Raw genomic sequence first — 19671 nt, forward strand, 5'->3', positions numbered from 1 at the left:
GAACCACAGATGTGTGTGGGTGGGGTGGGCACTCTGTCCAGGGTCCCTCGCCTCTCCATCCCAGGTTCAGGTCTGCAGCCCTCAAAGCCAGTCCTGACCCTCCCCCCAGTTTACCTCACCAGAGCATGCCTCCCCCACCAAGCAAGGTGTGTGTGGGGGGGGGGCTCCAAGTCTCTCCTGGGCTGCCCTGTAGGGTGCCCAGCTGGGTTTCCCAGCCCTGGGTGCCTTGTGGCCGACCCAGCCTCCTGCCTGCCCGTCCCCCACTGGTCCCTCCTGGTCCCTGCATGTCTCCCCGCCTCGTGCCTGTGGGATGATGCCCTGCTGGTCCTTCTCCTGCTTGCCCATCATGGTGTAGGACTTGCCAGCACCCGTCTGCCCATAGGCAAAGATGCAGACGTTGTAGCCCTCAAAGGCGTGCTGCAGCATCTCCTCGCCGATGTCCCGGTACACCTGCTTCTGGGAGGCGTAGTTAAAGTCTTCAGGCTGGGAGACAGGTAGGGCAGCGGTCAGAGGCTGGTGGCCGTGAGTGCTTGGGACACTGAGCACCAAGCCCACCCCAGCCCCCAGTGTCACCGCCCACTCACTAAGCACTGGCACTGAACCCATCCCCGACACCCCCACATCCCTGCTGGCTCACCGAGGTGTGGGACCAGTAGGAGTAGTCAAAACTGAAGCTCTTGGGTGTCTCTTTGGGTTGCTTGGGGTTGACGATGGCTGTGGAGAGGGAGGCCGCAAGGTTAGGGCATTCATGGGGAGGGGTCCCCTTAACTACAGAGCCCACATTGGACAGGTCAGCCTGAGAGCCTGCACCCCTACAGCCTCAGGGGATGCAGCCTGGCCAGGGAGACCCCCTTTTCCAGGCAGACAAGCCCCTGCCCCTCCTCTTTGTGATGGAACCTACAGTGGCCTGCAGCCCCCACTGATGCCCACTGGGCTGGGACTCCCAAGAGAGCCTGGAGTAGTTTCTTCTTGCAATGCAGCGAAGCCCGCCCCCACTGCTGAGGCCCGCACCCTTTTATCTCCCTAGGCCCCAGCCACTCTGCTTCTGCTCGGCACATGAGTCCTAGAAGCACCGGGCAGGCCCGCCTGAGTCCACGCTCTGGGCACACTGCCAGGTGTCAGGTTTGTGAGGATGCCAGCTGCTGCCGACCCTGCTGTGCCCTTTTGAGAACACCTCCCACTTCACTCAGTCTCCTGCTAGGGGAACCTAAGTCCGTTCCAGGGTTTGCTCTTGTGACCAGAACCATGGGATGGTCTCATGTGTCTCCTTCTGCACAAGTCTCTGTGGTCAGGCGTATCCCTGACCGGCATCACATTTTCCCCCCAGCTGAGGGCCCACAGAGCCACAAGCCTGTCCCAGGCACCCAGAAGCCCCCTCCCCAGAGCAGAGCCAGGTCAGGTGTCCCCAGGGTCTGCCCTGCACCTTTGGAAAGAGCTCTGGTGTGGGGGCAGCAGTGGGCAGGTGACTGACCTCCACAGGGCAGAGAGGTGGTGGCACCCATGTTGTTTCCAGGAGCAGGGGCAAAGAGCAAGTGGCCTTGCTTCACCTCTTGCTGGGACCCAGGTAATGGCACCCAGAGGCATCGGTGTTTGCTGTACACCACATGTGGACAAGGAGATCCCTAAGGTACGCCCCCCAGGGACAGGCACAGGTGGTGCTCAAGGCATAAGGGGACAGTGCAGGGCAGCCCAGCCAGTGTGGGTCACAAGAGTGGTGAGTGTGCCCCCGCACCAGCCATCAGAGCGCCACCTAGCAGCACTGCTCAGGCCCTTGGTCCCTCCCCACATCCTCACCCCCCACCTTGGCTCTGCCTTTCCCTCACCCCTCTCTTGCGGCCTGTGGTGTGGATTTGAAACACCCTCTGCCGTTACAGTTGGGACTGCGAGCCCAGAGACAGGGCATCCTCTCTCCAGGTCACAGGATGCACAGCAGGAATGGGACCCAGGGTCCCCCAGTCTGCTTTCTTCAGGCACCTCCAAGCCTCCTCGCTGTGCTTACTGGCAGCCCTTTCCTCCCAGCCTGACTCCCAGGAGATGAGCAGAGTTCCCTGGAGAAAGGGGCTTCCCTGCTAGGGTCTCGTGGGTTTTTCCGGGTGTGGGTTTGAAGAGTGAGAACGGAGAAATGGGCCCTTGGGGGCCTGCTGCGCGGGGCGGCTCTGGCTAGCTCATTAAGACCCCCCCCACACACACACACTTCGCCAGCCCCTGAAGTAGCTGGGGCTCCTGAGGCCCCCCAACAGCAGGACAAAACTTCCCAGGGCTCAGCAAAAGGAACACAAAGGGCCAGCGCCCTGAGGGAAGACAAAGAGGTGAGGGCTGGGGTGGCTGGCCCAGCCTGAATAGGCAGAGGGAGGAGGAAAAGAAGCATAACGGAAGCGGTTTTCTAAGAGTCTGAAGGTCCTCAGGCCTTGAGCACAAGAATGCAGTGTAGCCCAGCTGGCTCTTCCTGGACGCTGAGCAGTTCTTCAAGCTGCTGTTGGTAGCTGGAAACTGTCTGGGACAGGAGTGGAATATTTACACCACGGAAACTGGCAAGTGTAGACTGTTTTTTGGTTTGTTTTTAGAGAGCTGCCAAAATGTACAGGATCTGGGGGGCTGCTTAGTTTGCAGGAGACACATAGAACTCACTGGGGTTTTGGAGAACAGTTAGCTCAATACTCGAGCACTTGTCCATTCTTATGGTCCCGCAAGCTCACATATGAGCCAGGGTCCCGGAGAAGGGCTGGAGGCAGGAAGGAGAGGCTCAGTGTGGGCCAGGGCCCCAGTGGGGCTGCTGGAGGCCAGGCCCCAGTCAGACCAGCCCTGCAGCTTTGTCTGGGACCCTTCCCCTCCACAGGTGCCATCGTCCCATTGGTGTAGAGAAGGGCTCACCATGGACAATTCCCCCGGTGCCCTACCAAGACAGCTCTGGGGTAGGAGTGAGCCTGGAATGGAGGGAGAAGGCCTGGGGTGGAGTCCCAGGTTACCTCTCATCCCATCTCTGAGTTCAGCTTTCCCACCTGTTACCTGTAGAACATGGGTAGGGACTAAAGGCCTCCTAACCCCAAGTCCCCTATATGGCTTTCTGAAAGGCTGGGAAATAACCTGGAATCAGAGCCTGGGCTCAGGGAGTATCCAGCACACCCCCTCCCACTACTGTGCAGATGGGGAAACTGAGGCACAGAGGAAATAAGTGTAGAGCACAGGACAGGGCCCCCTGAATCCCAGGCCCTCGGTCCTGGGCTAGCCCGGAATTCACTTCCGGGAGCTCACATTAGGCATCGTTCTCTGGTGGGGCCAAGGGGGCCATGCCACCATCTACCTCGAGGGCCTGCAGAGAAGTGACTGGGGGCAAGGGGAGATGAGAATTTTCTGCGAGTTTCAAAGTCTGTCCTTTGTAAAGTGAGGGCATGGGGATAGAGGGGAAGGCAGCTGATGCGAGTGACTTCTGCACTCCCGACCTCCCACGCCAGCTCTGCTATCAGGGATGAGGCTGCAATATGTGCAATTTGGCCGGCTCCTCAAATTGCTAGGTTTGGTATGTTCAAATGAAAAGTACTATTTATCCAGGCAGTGATTACATGATGACAAATTAAATTTACTTTTAAATGTTCTTAACGGTATTGCAAGTGGCCCACTTGAGAACCTAGTGCTCCTTCGTATGCACCAAGTTTTGAGGGATCTGCCAACAGCCCCTCAGGGCAGAGCAGGGCCGGTGGGCCTGATCACCTGCCACCCTGACATCCTGCATCTGGGACCCTGCTCCTCACCAGCCAGAGCAGCTCTGCAACCTCGGTTTTATTTATTTCAGCTCAACCTGAGATATTGTGAGAGAAAAGTGTGCTCCCCCCGCCCCAGTGCTTCTCTGGCTGCCAAAGCCGAACCCAGCTAAGCATGGACCCCTCCTCATGCACACGGCAGGCAAAGCAGCTACTGCTGGTGCCACGCCCGGCTCCCCCGTGTGTCCGTCTCTGGGCACGTCCTTGGGTGCCCACCAACCCCTAACACCCTGCCCCTCCACGCCCAGGCGTCCTCAGCCTCTCTAATGCCTTCCCTTCAGGCAGGCTTCCCGAAGGCTGAGTGTTTACAGGTGTCCTCCTCTCCAGAGTCCCCTCGGATCTTCACCCAGAGTTTGGGCAGGGCTTCTAGCTCTTTCCGCATGTACCATCGCTGTTTAGTTTTCTCCAAAATGAGTATGCTTTCAAAAGGATTTTTCCTGACTATTCGTATTCTCTCCCTCACACACATTCACACACACACTCTCACATACCATCTTTTATACTCACTGTCTCTCACACACATCCACTCTCTCACACGTTCACTCACATATTGTCTCTCACCCTCACTCACTCACACACGTACACACTCTCACTCTCACATTCATTCATACGTGCACACACACACCCCCACACATACATTCTCACACATACTCTCACTGTCTTTTACACTCACTCTCACACCTCACACGCTCTCATATACTCACACACATACTGTCTCTGATACACTCATTCTCACACATTCACTCCCACACACATACACACTAACACATTCACGTACCTGCACACTCTCCCTCACACACATAATACAATCTCTTACACACACACTCTCACATACGGTCCCTCACACGCTGTTTTACTTACTTTCTCATACTCACATACACACTCTCTCACATACACACTCACACATGTACACACTCTAACACGCTCACTGTCTCTCACACTCTCACTCTCACACATTCACTCCCGCACACGTGCACTCTCACTCCCTCTCGCCTTCACTCACACACACTCTCTCACACACACTTTCACTCACTCTGTCACACATACTGTCTCACACACACACTTTTACTCTCTCACACATACTCCCACACACACTCTCTTATATGCATTCTTACATACACACCCTCACTCACTCTCACACACACTCATATGTATCCTTGCACACACACATGCATACACACTCACACATTCATTCTCACACACACTCACACGCATTCTCACAGACACACACTCACACACACACGCCCAGTGCGTATGAAGAAATTTAATGGGTGTTCTCCATGCTGTTCTATGGCCCTCTTCCTCATTTTCCCAAGATCATAAACACAAAGCTACCCTCATTTTGACAGTCACCAAAGTCCATTGCTGCGATACACCGTATGTACTGTAACCAGCTCCCACTGGTGGACAGCCAAATGGCTTCCCCTGGCTTGATAAAAACAGGTCTGAGGAGAACATTCTCAAATGCACATCTGTGAACACGTGCTTGACCGTCTTCTGCGTCTCATTTCCTACAAGTGGCCTGGCAGGGCCTGGCATAGCCACATCCGACACCCACCCCAGGCTGCCCCCAGCAACAGGGGTCCCTGTCTCCTGCCACCCTCCCCAATGCCGGATTTGCCCACTCAGCTCTTGTATCCAGACCCTGGTGTCACAGGCACATGGCACTGCTGGCTCCTGGCACACCTGTGGGAGCAGTGGGGCCAAGTGCTGCTCTCGCCCTGTTGCCCTGGCTCTTATTTTGTGGAGCCGCGAGCACTTTGATTTCCTGGAGCATGAGAAGCAGTATCTTCCAAAGAGTGTCTCCGTTCCCTGGAGAGCACACACTTGACTTGTACTCCCTCCTGCTTCTGTAGTCCACTTTCCTGGCAGAACTTTGTGGCAGAACTTTGCTCCAATCCTGGTGCACATGTGGTTTGGCTAAGTTTCTTACTCATCTTTGAGTAAGGACAGTTCTTTCAGGACCTGCCTACTGGTCAAAAATAGTGTGGAGGGGGTACTCCTTGAGTCCCCACCTGACTCCGTGGACCCATGTGGACCTTCTGCTGAGAACGTATTCAGGGAGCAGAGGTTGCTGGTACACAGGAGAAATCCCAAAACTCCAACACCTTCAGGGTACCCCAAATGTCCGAAGCAGGGTAGCTTCCCTGTATAGGGCACATCCTGCCTGCATTGAAATTCTAGTTTAAAACCACAGCTGGCCAAAGAAGCTGTGGCTGCCCACAAATTCAGCGTGGTGTTTGTTCAGCATTTGCTCGGGCCTGAGGAGAGGGCAGGATGATGGGAGGGGGCAGCCACAGCCTGAGGCTGGTCTCTGAATCAGGGGTGTGTGGTGTCCCTCTGGAGGGAGCTTTGTGGACAGCCTCGGCCATGTAGCACTGCCCTTGGCTCAGCAGCTCTTCGCCCCACGGATGGGGCTCAGCAAAGGTGACTTGCCTCCCAAACTCGACCTTCCTGCTTCTGGAGCCTGCCAGAGAAAGGCAAAATGGGGTGTTTGTCCACACAGTTTCTCTACAGGGCAGGTCAGAGGCTTCAAGAGGGTGCCCATGCTCCCTCGGCCCCTCCCAGCAGGGCCATGCAGCCCCCAAGAGCATCTGTCTCTCACTCTGTGACACCCGTTCCTCGCGCCTTCGCCCAGCCCTGAACTCAGTTTGTGGCCTGATGTTGGGCCACCCTGAGCGCCAGGAAAGATGATTTCTGCCTCTGATTTTTTTGTTCTTTCTGTTCATTTTTCAGGTTTCCAGTAGGGCTTAGTGGTCCCAGTGGGGTTTGGTGGTCCTGGTGGAGTTTGGTGGTCCTGGTGGGGCTTGGTGATCCTGGTGGGGTTTGGTGGTCCTGGTGGGGCTTGGTGGTCTTGGTGCGGTTTGGTGGTCCTGGTGGGGCTTGGTGATCCTGATGGGGGTTGGTGGACCTGGTGGGGCTTGGTGGACCTGGTGGGGCTGGGTGGTCCTGGTGGGGTCCAGTGACCCTGGTGGGGTCTGGTGGTCCTGGTGGGGCCTGGGAGTCCTGGTGGGGCTTGGTGGCCTTGGTGGGGCTTGATGGTCCTGGTAGGGCTTGGTGGTCCTGGTGGAGTTTGGTGGTCCTAGTGGGGTTTGGTGGTCCTGGTGGAGTTTGGCAATCCTGGTGGGGTTTCATAGTCCTGGTGGAGTTTGGTGGCCCTGGTGGGGTTTGGTGGTCCTGGTGGGACTTGGTGGTCTTGGTGGGGCTTGGTGGTTCTGGTGGGGTTTGGTAGTTTGGATAGGATTTGGCAGTTCCAGCAGAGGTTGGTAGTTCTGGTAGGATTTGGTTCTTGTGGTTCTTGCTGAAACTGAGCCACGAATTGGAGTTACCTATTTCCTCTCATGCTCTGGCCCTGGGGTGGGTGAGGTTTCCCATGGCCATTTCTGAAGTCCTGTTGGTACCTTGCCCATATGCCCTCTGCCCACCAAAGGTTACAGTTCCTACCTGGGGATCACAGTTCCCACCAGGGTTCACAGTAACAACCAGGAGGTCACAGTTCCCACCCACAGAACACCTTCTCATCCAGGAGTCACGATTTCCACACGGGGGTCAGAGCTGCATCTGGGGGACACAGTTTCTGCACAGTTGATGGCTTACCCCCTCAAAGCTTTCTCTGGGCACAGGTGGGACAGGCCAGAACTGCTAGAAAGTCAGTACCCTGGATCAACCCCCAACAACATGGCAGGAGTTTCTGGACAAACAGCCCAGCGTCCTGGCTCCTCGAGAGGACACTTTGGGAGCACATTCTGCATGCTAGAGGACTCCAGAAGGGCTGAGCCCACTGCCCACAACAGTGACCACTCATCCACACCCCCTCATCAACCTCGCCCCCCCCACCTCCCTAACCTGACTGGCACCCACATCCACTCCTGGCACTCAAACCATAGTCTCAGTGCCTGCTTCTGGGGGCCAAATGAGGCGCCCTTTCACAACCGCAACAACAAGCCCCAAGGTATGCACTGAGTACCATGCCAAACATCAACCCCACGAGCTCGCCATACCCTGAATTTAAGGAGAGTCTCCGATAAAGGCCCACCGAGGTCCCTAGGCTTCCAGAACAACCACTGCCCAGCCCAGACCCCACTCCCACAGGCCCTGAAGAAGCCCCAGGGCCCCCCAAGTCTTCCCCCCATCATACTAGGAGATCAACCCCTAGGAGGCAGGGCCATCAGGATTAAGTGCCCTCTGCCCTTGGCAACCCCTCCCTGCAAACCTGCAACAATAGGCAGGCAGAGCATGCCACTGCAGAGCACCTGTGCATGGGTGGGGCCTGTTGTTCCCTGATACTTGAGGATGAGGCAGTCAGAGGACTGATCTACCTGAGAGGCTCCAGCACAACTGCCCAGCTAAGCTCAGCCAGCCACAGACAACAAGAGCACGATGAGTTCATGGGCTGAGGCTCATGCTCTGGGTAGACGGTTACCCAGCAGTAGTAGGTAGATAACCAGACGCTGTTCTATCTACATGGACCCAAAACACGCACAACCATCTTGAGTGTGCAAGGCAGGGGTGATGGCCCCTTTGTGTCTCGTGGTACTCACTGGTGGTGCTCCCGGACATCTGGATGATGCACTTTGAGTCACGGCTCATCTCTCTGGAGTTGAAGGGGCGGACACGCACCGCCACCTTCACCGAGGCCCCAGCCATCGCTGCGGCCTCTGTCGGTCACTCCTGCAGCAGTGAGGCCTTGCGAGGGCAGGAGACACCTGGGTCAGAGAGGGAAATTAGAAATAACATCTAAGAAAGCAGAACAAGTGTTCAGCGGCCAATAGAGTACACAGGTTCTTTTTCCCTCCTTTCCGAACCCCCCCCAAAGAACACCTCCACCAGGTACAAGTCCGTCAGGATGGAGAGGATGAGAAATATCACAGAATTCAGAGCATGGGAAGTGATGGGGACTGTGGGACATGATTTAGAAATCTGGGAAAGCTAAAACTCAATGCAGGAGATAGGCCAATATGCTCTACAGAACCCAGAGACTCCAAGTGCCTCTGAGGCCAGCCTCTGGGGGGGACTGAAAATGCTGTTCGTGGAGAGTCAGCATAAGGAGGGTTGAAGCCCAGGTCCCCACTCTGTCCCTCAATATTAGAACACTGCCCCCAATAGGCAATGAAGCTTCAAGGGCTAGCAGAAGGTGGGCTTAAAGCCTCTCTATTGAGAAGCGGGTGCTGAGGTGCACGCCAAAGGCTGAGCAGCTGCCCCTAGCCTCCTTCAGTGAGCCAACTGCCAGGAGCAGGGGGCTAACCAGGACAGAACCAGACCAGGACAGAAGTAAACATGGACAGATGAAGACAGTCAGGCAACAACCCCACCAGGCCACAGGGTTTCTGTTCAAGAGTTCACTCTCTCCTTCTTAAATGTGGACAGACGGGTGTAGATCAGTAGATCTCTGATGAAATGCTCTAACTAGAAACACAGAGACTAAAGGGAACACAAAAGAAACAAGGCAGGGGTCAGAAGAATTAATATCCTCCAAAAGAAAACAACAGCTACTAAACCTGTGCATGAGTGCAGGATGCCATTAAAAAAAACTTTTAAAGAGTAAGAGATTTTCAGGAATTAAAAATATGAAAACAGAAATTTTATGAGTTAATAAAAAGGTTAAAAAATAAAACCAAAGAAACATGAAAGTAGAGAAAAGAAAACAGAGAATCAATGAAAAAAACTATTAAAGAAAAAATTCAAGAAAATTTCTGTGGACTAAAGGTCATGACTTTTCAAATTAAAAAGGGTCTGCTGACCCTGGTAAATATAAAAAAAGACCCACACCAACGGAAACTGTTGTGAAAGATCAGAACCCCAAGGCTAAAGAGGAGCTTGCAGAGAGAAATCTCGAAGGGTCGAGGATCAGAACGGCATCAGGTAAATCACCAGCAACACACGCTAGACAATCTGAAGCCTCCAAAGTCTGAGGAAAGTCATTTTTACCCTGAATTCTATGCTCAGTCAAACTCCTGATCCAGTATGAGTAGAACGAGGGCCTTTTAGACATAAGGTTTTACTTCCTGTGCACTCCTAGGAAGACATTGGAATGTGCGCTTTGGCAGCTGAGGGGTTAAGAGGAGAGAGGAAGATGTGTGGGACCCCAGCCAGAAGGACACTGAGGTTGCCCCAAGGGTGACGTCCCTCCTCAGAGGAGGACGTGGAGATCCATGGAGGGGATCCCACAGGGAGAGAAGACAGGGCCAGTGATGGCTTTACTGTCTGGAAGGGTCTGTCTGAGGGCTTGGTGAGGAATTAGCAGTGGACCCAAGGAAAACGATAGGAAAAAGGCTGCATCATTTATCATTGATTCCAGAGAAGATGTTCTGTAAGACAGAAAACATAATCATAGTACACATTTAGGCACGTAGAGAAGAATATGTACCTAGTCCCAGTACTGTAATATGGAATATTTATTCAACAACAACAAAAGAAATATAGTGGCGAGGAGGAGGAGAGAAAGTCATGTGTGGTGGCGGAGAAGGGGCGCTGGTAGAGGTGTGGTACAGAAGAGCTGAATCTGTAATAGTGGAAGACTCTAGATACAAATCCAAAATTGAAAAAAGAAGAAATAGCAATGTGTGCATGATGTGAACTTACCCAGTCCTGGTCCTGCCTTGACCTCAGCTATGTGACTTAGCCCCCCAGGCCTCAGTGAAATGACAGCATTCCCGGGACCCTGAGGAAGGCTGGTGAAAATCCCGAAAGAGTAATGATGACACAGTCGCTGGCTGTTCTGGTGAGTTTACGAGGTCATTCCCAGAGGACATGACGGAGCTGACCAGCTGGACACCCACTGACCCACTGAAGGCTTTGGAGCTGAAGAATGGGAATACTGGTAACAGAGGAAAGGGAAAGGTCAGGGTAGGATGGGAGAGTTGCCAGCTATGGGAATAGCCAGAAGCCCCAGGAAACAGAGTTGAGCCTGCGGTGAAGAGGAGTCTGGACCTCCATGCATTGCTGTCTAAAATGGACTCGGATGCCCACAAGGCAGTGAGGCGTTCGAGTAGAGCAAAGGCTGGGGTGGGGCTGTTATGAGTTGAATTGTGTCCCCCAAAAAGATATGTCGAGATCTTAACCCCCGTACTTGTGAATGTGGCCTTCTTTGAAAATAGGGGCTTTGAAGACGTTATCAGTTAACCTGAGGTCATATTGGAGTAGGGTGGGCCCTGATCTAATCTGAGTGATGTTCTTAGAAGACACAGAGAGACAGATAGAGAAAGGACGCCCTGTGAAGACGTATCTATCTACAAGCCGAGGAATGCCTGGGGCTACCAGAAGCCAGGAGAGAAAAAGAAGGATCTTTCCCTGGAGCAGAGAGAGCGTAGCCCTGCTAACACCCTGAATTCAGGCCCCAAACCTCCAGAACTGTGAAACAATACATGTCTGTTCTTACAGCCACCTACTTTGTGGTATTTTGTTAGGGCCGCCCTGGGAGACTGAGACAGGCGCAGCCTCCGAGACCCTCCCACTCTGAGATTCCATAGAATCCCTCTCCTAGAAAGGAAGCTTCTGCCTCACCCTCCCCACACTGCCTGCTCTTGGGAGAATCTGGGCAAGGGGCCCTCCTGTAGTGTCCCAACCTCTCATCTGTGAAGACTGAGTGACTGAGGACCTCTGAGCATGCCCTCCAGGACTCCAGGATCAAAGCATGAGGGGCTGCAGAGCCCCCAACCCATCTCTGCAGACAGAGAAGGGGGCACAGCAAGGCCTGGAACTGAGGCAGGGTGCAAGCTCTAAACTCCCAAATCATGCCTGAGGCCAGCGCCTTGGTTCCCGAGAACTCCGCCAAGCAGGCTGGACATGGAGGAGAAGGACTGGCCCTCAGGTAAGCCTAGATCCTCCAGAGGCCCCGGGCAGAGAGAGGGAAGCACCAGACCACCCTACAACTGAGGGCCAACAAGTTTAGGAGGGGGGTGGGGGCAGAATTCCAGATGGCTGGAATCATGCCCAGCCATGCCACCACAGCCCCTAACAGCCACAAAACGCATCCACATCCAAACATCCTGAGTGCTTTTCCATTATGGGTTGACATTTGTAGATCCATTAATGACCACCGGGAGCAGAATGAAGGGACGTGGCCCTCTGAGATTCTGTGAAACTGGAATAAGGCTTAGAACACTAAGGCTGAGATGGAAAGAGAAAGGTAAGCTAGTGAATTCCTGCTGGGGATGCAAACTGGAACAAGACTTTCAACAAGCATTTAGCAGCAAGCTTTTTGTCTTAAAAAAAAAAAAAGTTTATATCCTGTAAGCAACTCTATGTACTGAAATGGGAAGTTATTAGAAATGAAGAAAATATTTATAAGCAGATGCTCAATCAGATATTGCAGAATTTTCAGTTCTCACGAATTTAGCTACTTAAATTAAATGCAGTCCCAATAAATAAAATATTTCAACAGGATTTTCAGTGGAATTTGAGAAGCCAAGAGAATTTTGAAAAAGAAGGGAAACTTCCCCTACCCGCTATCATACATATTACAAAGCTAAAATAAGTTCCAAAGTCTAGTAATAACACAGGAACAGAGAGAGCAATGAAAAAGACTAAGCATGTACAAAAACAGACAAACACACACACACACAAATCCAAAACACTATCAGGCAGCATTTCAAATAATCAAGTAAGGCTGGTATTGGGGCAACTGGCTAGCCCACTGAAAAACAAAGCTAGAACCTTCTCTTCAAAAGCCTTACAAAAAAATACAGGAAATTGTGCTAATGGCTCCAGGGCAGAGAACAGGCATTAAAACAAAGCATAAAAAGGTCAGGAGGACTTCTGGTGGGGGGCAGGGTGGAAAGGCTGGCAGCAAACCAATTCTCCCACCATCCACAAGCAGAAAAGCTGTGAAAAATGATCTATTTAAAATAATCAAAGAGCTATTGAAGCAATCAGGAATAGCAGGCCAAGATTCCAGAGAAGGGGGGCTGCCAAGACAGGAGACAACATTCCACAGCACTTTCTTCCTGGGAGAGTTTGTACACTGGTCACAGAGCAAGAGGCTGGAAATCTGGAGTTTTCCCAGGCAGAGAGCTGTTGCTGAGAGACAGAGAACCTGCAGAGAGCTTCTGGTCTAGGGAAACAAACTTGACAGACCAAGATCCCAGGAGAAGGGAGAGGTGGCAAACTAAGCCCCCCAAAATGATCAATTTTTCCCTTAATACATTTGCCAAATTCTGAGACAAAAAGGCTCTGAAAATCAGAGCCAAGTCTTCTGGAATCTCAGGTGCTAAGAAGACAAAAGCCAGAGTTCAAGATCCACCAGGAAGAGGGGCCTCTGATCATACCAGGGTCTGAGAACCCTAGAAGATACAACCTAAAGCCAGGGGAGACTCATAAACAGAAGAACTCTTATCCAAACTGCAACCCCAACCTGACTGAGCTTAGTCTCTGAATTAATAATCAGCCCTTGCTCTACCTAAAAAAAAAGCAAATCATCTCTGCTGGAGTTCAACATGATCTGTAGCCTCTGCAATGTTTTAATAGACAATGCCTGACACTAAATCAAAAATTACTAGGCATTACAAACAATGCACAAACACCAAAAGATAAACTAGGTAATGGGAAAAAAAAAGTAAAAAAACTTTCCTAAAAATTAAAACACATACTCATCAAAAGGCTCTACCAAAAGAGTAAAAAGAGAATCTACAGACTGGGGAAAAAAAAAAAAAATTGGCTATGACATATCTGACAAGGGCCTAATCTCTAAAATCTATAGAATACTTCAACACTCCTCAGTAACAAAAAGACAAATAATTTCAATTAAAAAAAATGGGCAAAGGATATTAACAGACACTTCACCAAAGAAGACATTCAGGTGGCTAACAGACACTTGAGGAAATGTTCTCGATCATTAGTCATCAGAGAAATGCAAATCAAAACTACAATGAGGGGGGGCGGAGCCAAGATGGCGGACTAGGCAGATGCTACCTCGGATCCCTCTTACAACAAAGACACGGAAAAACAAGTGAATCGATCACATACATAACAATCTACAAACCCTGAACAACAAACACAGATTTAGAGACGGAGAACGAACTAATACGGGGAAGCAGCGATTGTTTCCAGAGCCTGGAGCCAGCGTACCAGTCAGGTACGGCACAAGCGCAGAGAGCTGCTCCACCCCCCTGAACTAACCCCGGGAGGGGGACCAGCCAGTTCCGCGGGCGGCGTGGGACGCAGCCGGTAGGAGAAGTCCCCGGGGGGTAGTGACTGGTCTTGGAACGGGGAGAGCAGCGTCCCAGCCGGGGAACCGTCCCGCCGGGATCTGGACTGGACGCGGCGGATTTTCTGGAAAAACTAGTTTCCCAGTGATGGCTCGGAGACAACAATCCATATCAAACCACTTAAAGAAGCAGACCATGACAGCTTCTCCAACCCCCCAAAGAATCAAAATCTTTCCCAAATGAAGATACAATCCTGGAATTATCAGATACAGAATATAAAAAACTAATTTACAGAATGCTTCAAGACATCACAAATGAAATAAGGCAAACTGCAGAACAAGCCAAGGAACACACTGATAAAACTGTTGAAGAACTCAAAAAGATTATTCAAGAACATAGTGGAAAAATTAATAAGTTGCAAGAATCCATAGAGAGACAGCATATAGAAATCCAAAAGATTAACAATAAAATAACAGAATTAGACAACGCAATAGGAAGTCAGAGGAGCAGACTCGAGCAATTAGAATGCAGACTGGGACATCTGGAGGACCAGGGAATTAACACCAACATAGCTGAAAAAAAATCAGATAAAAGAATTAAAAAAAATGAAGAAACCCTAAGAATCATGTGGGACTCTATCAAGAAGGATAACCTGCAGGTGATTGGAGTCCCAGAACAGGGAGGGGGGACAGAAAACACAGAGAAAATAGTTGAAGAACTCCTGACACAAAACTTCCCTGACATCATGAAAGACGAAAGGATATCTATCCAAGATGCTCATCGAACCCCATTTAAGATTGACCCAAAAAGAAAAACACCAAGACATATTATCATCAAACTCGCCAAAACCAAAGATAAACAGAAAATTTTAAAAGCAGCCAGGGAGAAAAGAAAGGTTTCCTTCAAGGGAGAATCAATAAGAGTAAGTTCAGACTACTCAGCAGAAACCATGCAGGCAAGAAGGGAATGGGACGACATATACAGAACACTGAAGGAGAAAAACTGCCAGCCAAGGATCATATATCCAGCAAAACTCTCTCTGAAATATGAAGGCGAAATTAAGCTATTTACAGATAAACACAAGTTTAGAGAATTTGCAAAAACCAAACCAAAGCTACAAGAAATACTAAAGGATATTGTTTGGTCAGAGAACCAATAATATAGATATCAGCACAACACAAGGTCACAGAACAGAACGTTCTGATATCAACTCAAATAGGGAAATCACAAAAACAAACAAATTAAGAGTAATTAAAAAAAATATACACATAACAGGGAATCATGGAAGTCAATAGGTAAAAGATCAAAATAATCAAAAAGAGGGACTAAATACAGGAGGCATTGAACTGCCATATGGAGAGTGATACAAGGCGATATAGAACAATACAAGTTAGATTTTTACTTAGAAAAATAGGGGTAAATAATAAGGTAACCACAAAAAGGTATAACAACTCTATAACTCAAGATAAAAGCCAAGAAAAACGTAACGACTCAACTAACATAAAGTCAAACACTATGAAAATGAGGATCTCACAATTTACTAAGAAAAACGCCTCAGCACAAAAAAGTATGTGGAAAAATGAAATTGTCAACAACACACATAAAAAGGCATCAAAATGACAGCACTAAAAACTTATTTATCTATAATTACGCTGAATGTAAATGGACTAAATGCACCAATAAAGAGACAGAGAGTCACAGACTGGATAAAGAAACACGATCCATCTATATGCTGCCTACAAGAGACACACCTTAGACTTAGAGACACAAACAAACTAAAACTCAAAGGATGGGAAAAAAATATATCAAGCAAACGATAAGCAAAAAAGAAGAGGAGTAGCAATATTAATTTCTGACAAAATAGACTTTAGACTTAAATCCACCACAAAGAATAAAGAAGGACACTATATAATGATAAAAGGGGCAATTGATCAAGAAGACATAACCATATTAAATATTTATGCACCCAATGACAGGGCTGCAAGATACATAAATCAAATTTTAACAGAATTGAAAAGTGAGATAGATACCTCCACAATTATAGTAGGAGACTTCAACACACCACTTTCGGAGAAGGACAGGACATCCAGTAAGAAGCTCAATACAGACACGGAAGATCTAATTACAACAATCAACCAACTTGACCTCATTGACTTATACAGAACTCTCCACCCAACTGCTGCAAAATATACTTTTTTTTCTAGCGCACATGGAACATTCTCTAGAATAGACCACATATTAGGTCATAAAACAAACCTTTGCAGAGTCCAAAACATCGAAATATTACAAAGCATCTTCTCAGACCACAAGGCAATAAACCTAGAGATCAGTAACAGAAAAACTAGGGAAAAGAAATCAAATACTTGGAAAATGAACAATACCCTCCTGAAAAAAAGACTGGGTTATAGAAGACATCAAGGAGGGAATAAGGAAATTCTTAGAAAGCAACGAGAATGAAAATACTTCCTATCAAAACCTCTGGGACACAGCAAAAGCAGTGCTCAGAGGCCAATTTATATCAATAAATGCACACATACAAAAAGAAGAGCCAAAATCAGAGAACTGTCCCTACAACTTGAACAAATAGAAAGTGAGCAACAAAAGAATCCATCAGGCACCAGAAGAAAACAAATAATAAAAATTAGAGCTGAACTAAATGAATTAGAGAACAGAAAAACAATTGAAAGAATTAACAAAGCCAAAAGCTGGTTCTTTGAAAAAATTAACAAAATTGATAAACCATTGGCTAGACTGACTAAAGAAATACAGGAAAGGAAACAAATAACCCGAATAAGAAACGAGAAGGACCACATCACAACAGAACCAAATGAAATTAAAAGAATCATTTCAGATTATTATGAAAAATTGTACTCCAACAAATTTGAAAACCTAGAAGAAATGGATGAATTCCTGGAAAAACACTACCTACCTAAACTAACACATTCAGAAGTAGAACAACTAAATAGACCCATAACAAAAAAAGAGATTGAAATGGTAATCAAAAAACTCCCAACAAAAAAAAGCCCTGGCCCGGATGGCTTCACTGCAGAGTTCTACCAAACTTTCAGAGAAGAGTTAACACCACTACTTCTGAAGGTATTCCAAAGCATAGAAAATGACGGAATACTACCCAACTCATTCTATGAAGCCACCATCTCCCTGATACCAAAACCAGGTAAAGATATTACAAAAAAAGAAAATTATAGACCTATATCCCTCATGAACATAGATGCAAAAATCCTCAACAAAATTCTAGCCAATAGAATCCAACAACACATCAAAAAAATAATTCACCATGATCAAGTGGGATTTATACCAGATATGCAAGGCTGGTTTAATATCAGAAAAACCATTAATGTAATCCATCACATAAATAAAACAAAAGACAAAAACCACATGATCTTATCAATTGATGCAGAAAAGGCATTTGACAAAGTTCAACACCCATTTATGATAAAAACTCTTACCAAAATAGGAATTGAAGGAAAATTCCTCAACATAATAAAGGGCATCTATGCAAAGCCAACAGCCAATATCACTCTAAATGGAGAGAACCTGAAAGCATTTCCCTTGAGAACGGGAACCAGACAAGGATGCCCTTTATCACCGCTCTTATTCAACATCGTGCTGGAAGTCCTAGCCAGGGCAATTAGGCTAGACAAAGAAATAAAAGGTATCCGGATTGGCAAGGAAGAAGTAAAGTTATCACTATTTGCAGATGACATGATTATATACACAGAAAACCCTAAGGAATCCTCCAGAAAACTACTGAAACTAACAGAAGAGTTTGGCAGAGTCTCAGGTTATAAAATAAACATACAAAAATCACTTGGGTTCCTCTACATCAACAAAAAGAACACCGAAGAGGAAATCACCAAATCAATACCATTCACAGTAGCCCCCAAGAAGATAAGATACTTAGGAATAAATCTTACCAAGGATGTAAAAGACCTATACAAAGAAAACTACAAAGCTCTACTACAAGAAATTCAAAAGGACATACTTAAGTGGAAAAACATACTTTGCTCATGGATAGGAAGACTTAACATAGTAAAAATGTCTATTCTACCAAAAGCCATCTATACATTTAACGCACTTCCGATCCAAATTCCAAAGTCATATTTTAAGGGGATAGAGAAACAAATCACCAATTTCATATGGAAGGGAAAGAAGCCCCGGATAAGCAAAGCACTACTGAAAAAGAAGAGGAAAGTGGGAGGCCTCACTTTACCTGATTTCAGAACCTATTATACAGCCACAGTAGTCAAAACAGCCTGGTACTGGTACAACAACAGGCACATAGACCAATGGAACAGAATTGAGAACCCAGACATAGATCCATCCACGTATGAGCAGCTGATATTTGACAAAGGACCAGTGTCAATTAATTGGGGAAAAGAAAGCCTTTTTAACAAATGGCGCTGGCATAACTGGATATTCATTTGCAAAAAAATTAAACAGGACCTATACCTTACACCATGCACAAAAACTAACTCCAAGGGGATCAAAGACCTAAACATAAAGACTAAAACGATAAAGATCATGGAAGAAAAAATTGGGAAAACCCCAGGAGCCCTAATACAAGGCATAAACAGAATACAAAACATTACCAAAAATGATGAAGAGAAACCCGATAACTGGGAGCTCCTAAAAATCAAACACCTATGCTCATCTAAAGACTTCACCAAAAGAGTAAAAAGACCACCTACAGACTGGGAAAGAATTTTCAGCTATGACATCTCCGACCAGCGCCTGATCTCTAAAATCTACATGATTCTGTCAAAACTCAACCACAAAAAGACAAACAACCCAATCAAAAAGTGGGCAAAGGATATGAACACACATTTCACTAAAGAAGATATTCAGGCAGCCAACAGACACATGAGAAAATGCTCACGATCATTAGCCATTAGAGAAATGCAAATTAAAACTACGATGAGATTCCATCTCACACCAACAAGGCTGGCATTAATCCAAAAAAGACAAAATAATAAATGTTGGAGAGGCTGCGGAGAGATTGGAACTCTTATACACTGCTGGTGGGAATGTAAAATGGTACAACCACTTTGGAAATCTATCTGGCGTTATCTTAAACAGTTAGAAATAGATCTACCATACAACTCAGAAATCCCACTCCTGGGAATATACCCTAGAGATACAAGAGCCTTCATACAAACAGATATATGCACACCCATGTTTATTGCAGCTCTGTTTACAATAGCAAAAAGTTGGAAGCAACCAAGGTGTCCATCAACGGATGAATGGGTAAATAAATTGTGGTATATTCACACAATGGAATACTACGCATCGATAAAGAACAGTGACGAATCTGTGAAACATTTCATAACATGGAGGAACCTGGAAGGCATTATGCTGAGGGAAATTAGAGGCAAAAGGACAAATATTGTATAAGACCACTATTATAAGATCTTGAGTAATAGTAAACCTGAGAAGAACACATACTTTTGTGGTTACGAGGTGGGGAGGGAGGGAGGGTGGGAGAAAGTTTTTTATTGATTAATCAGTAGATAAGAAATGCTTTAGGTGAAGGGAAAGACAACACTCAATACATGGGAGGTCAGCTCAATTGGACCGGACCAAAAGCAAAGAAGTTTCCGGGATAAAATGAATGCTTCAAAGGTCAGCGGAGCAAGGGCAGGGGTCTGGGGAACATGGTTTGCGGGGACTTCTAAGTCAATTGGCAAAATAATTCTATTATGAAATCATTCTGCGTCCCACTTTGAAATGTGGCGTCTGGGGTCTTAAAT

At 47.8% G+C, this 19671-nt stretch overlaps 1 protein-coding gene across 14 annotated transcripts in view; it reads right to left on the reverse strand.

The window, feature by feature from the left end:
- The window catches only part of KIF1A (kinesin family member 1A), a 100782-nt gene that overhangs the window by 58647 nt on the left and 22464 nt on the right, over positions 1-19671 (reverse strand). For all 14 annotated transcript variants that reach the window (XM_049888632.1, XM_049888645.1, XM_049888644.1 and 11 more), the window contains exons 2-4: positions 8300-8464; positions 638-714; positions 304-483 (exon numbers count right to left, since the gene is read on the reverse strand). In XM_049888632.1, the coding sequence (XP_049744589.1) occupies positions 304-483; positions 638-714; positions 8300-8405 (363 nt within the window). In that variant the 5' untranslated portion in view covers positions 8406-8464. The remainder of the gene's footprint in view (positions 1-303; positions 484-637; positions 715-8299; positions 8465-19671) is intronic.

The sequence above is a fragment of the Elephas maximus genome, chromosome 6, assembly GCF_024166365.1.
Source record: "Elephas maximus indicus isolate mEleMax1 chromosome 6, mEleMax1 primary haplotype, whole genome shotgun sequence".
Taxonomy (NCBI): Eukaryota; Metazoa; Chordata; class Mammalia; order Proboscidea; family Elephantidae; genus Elephas; species Elephas maximus.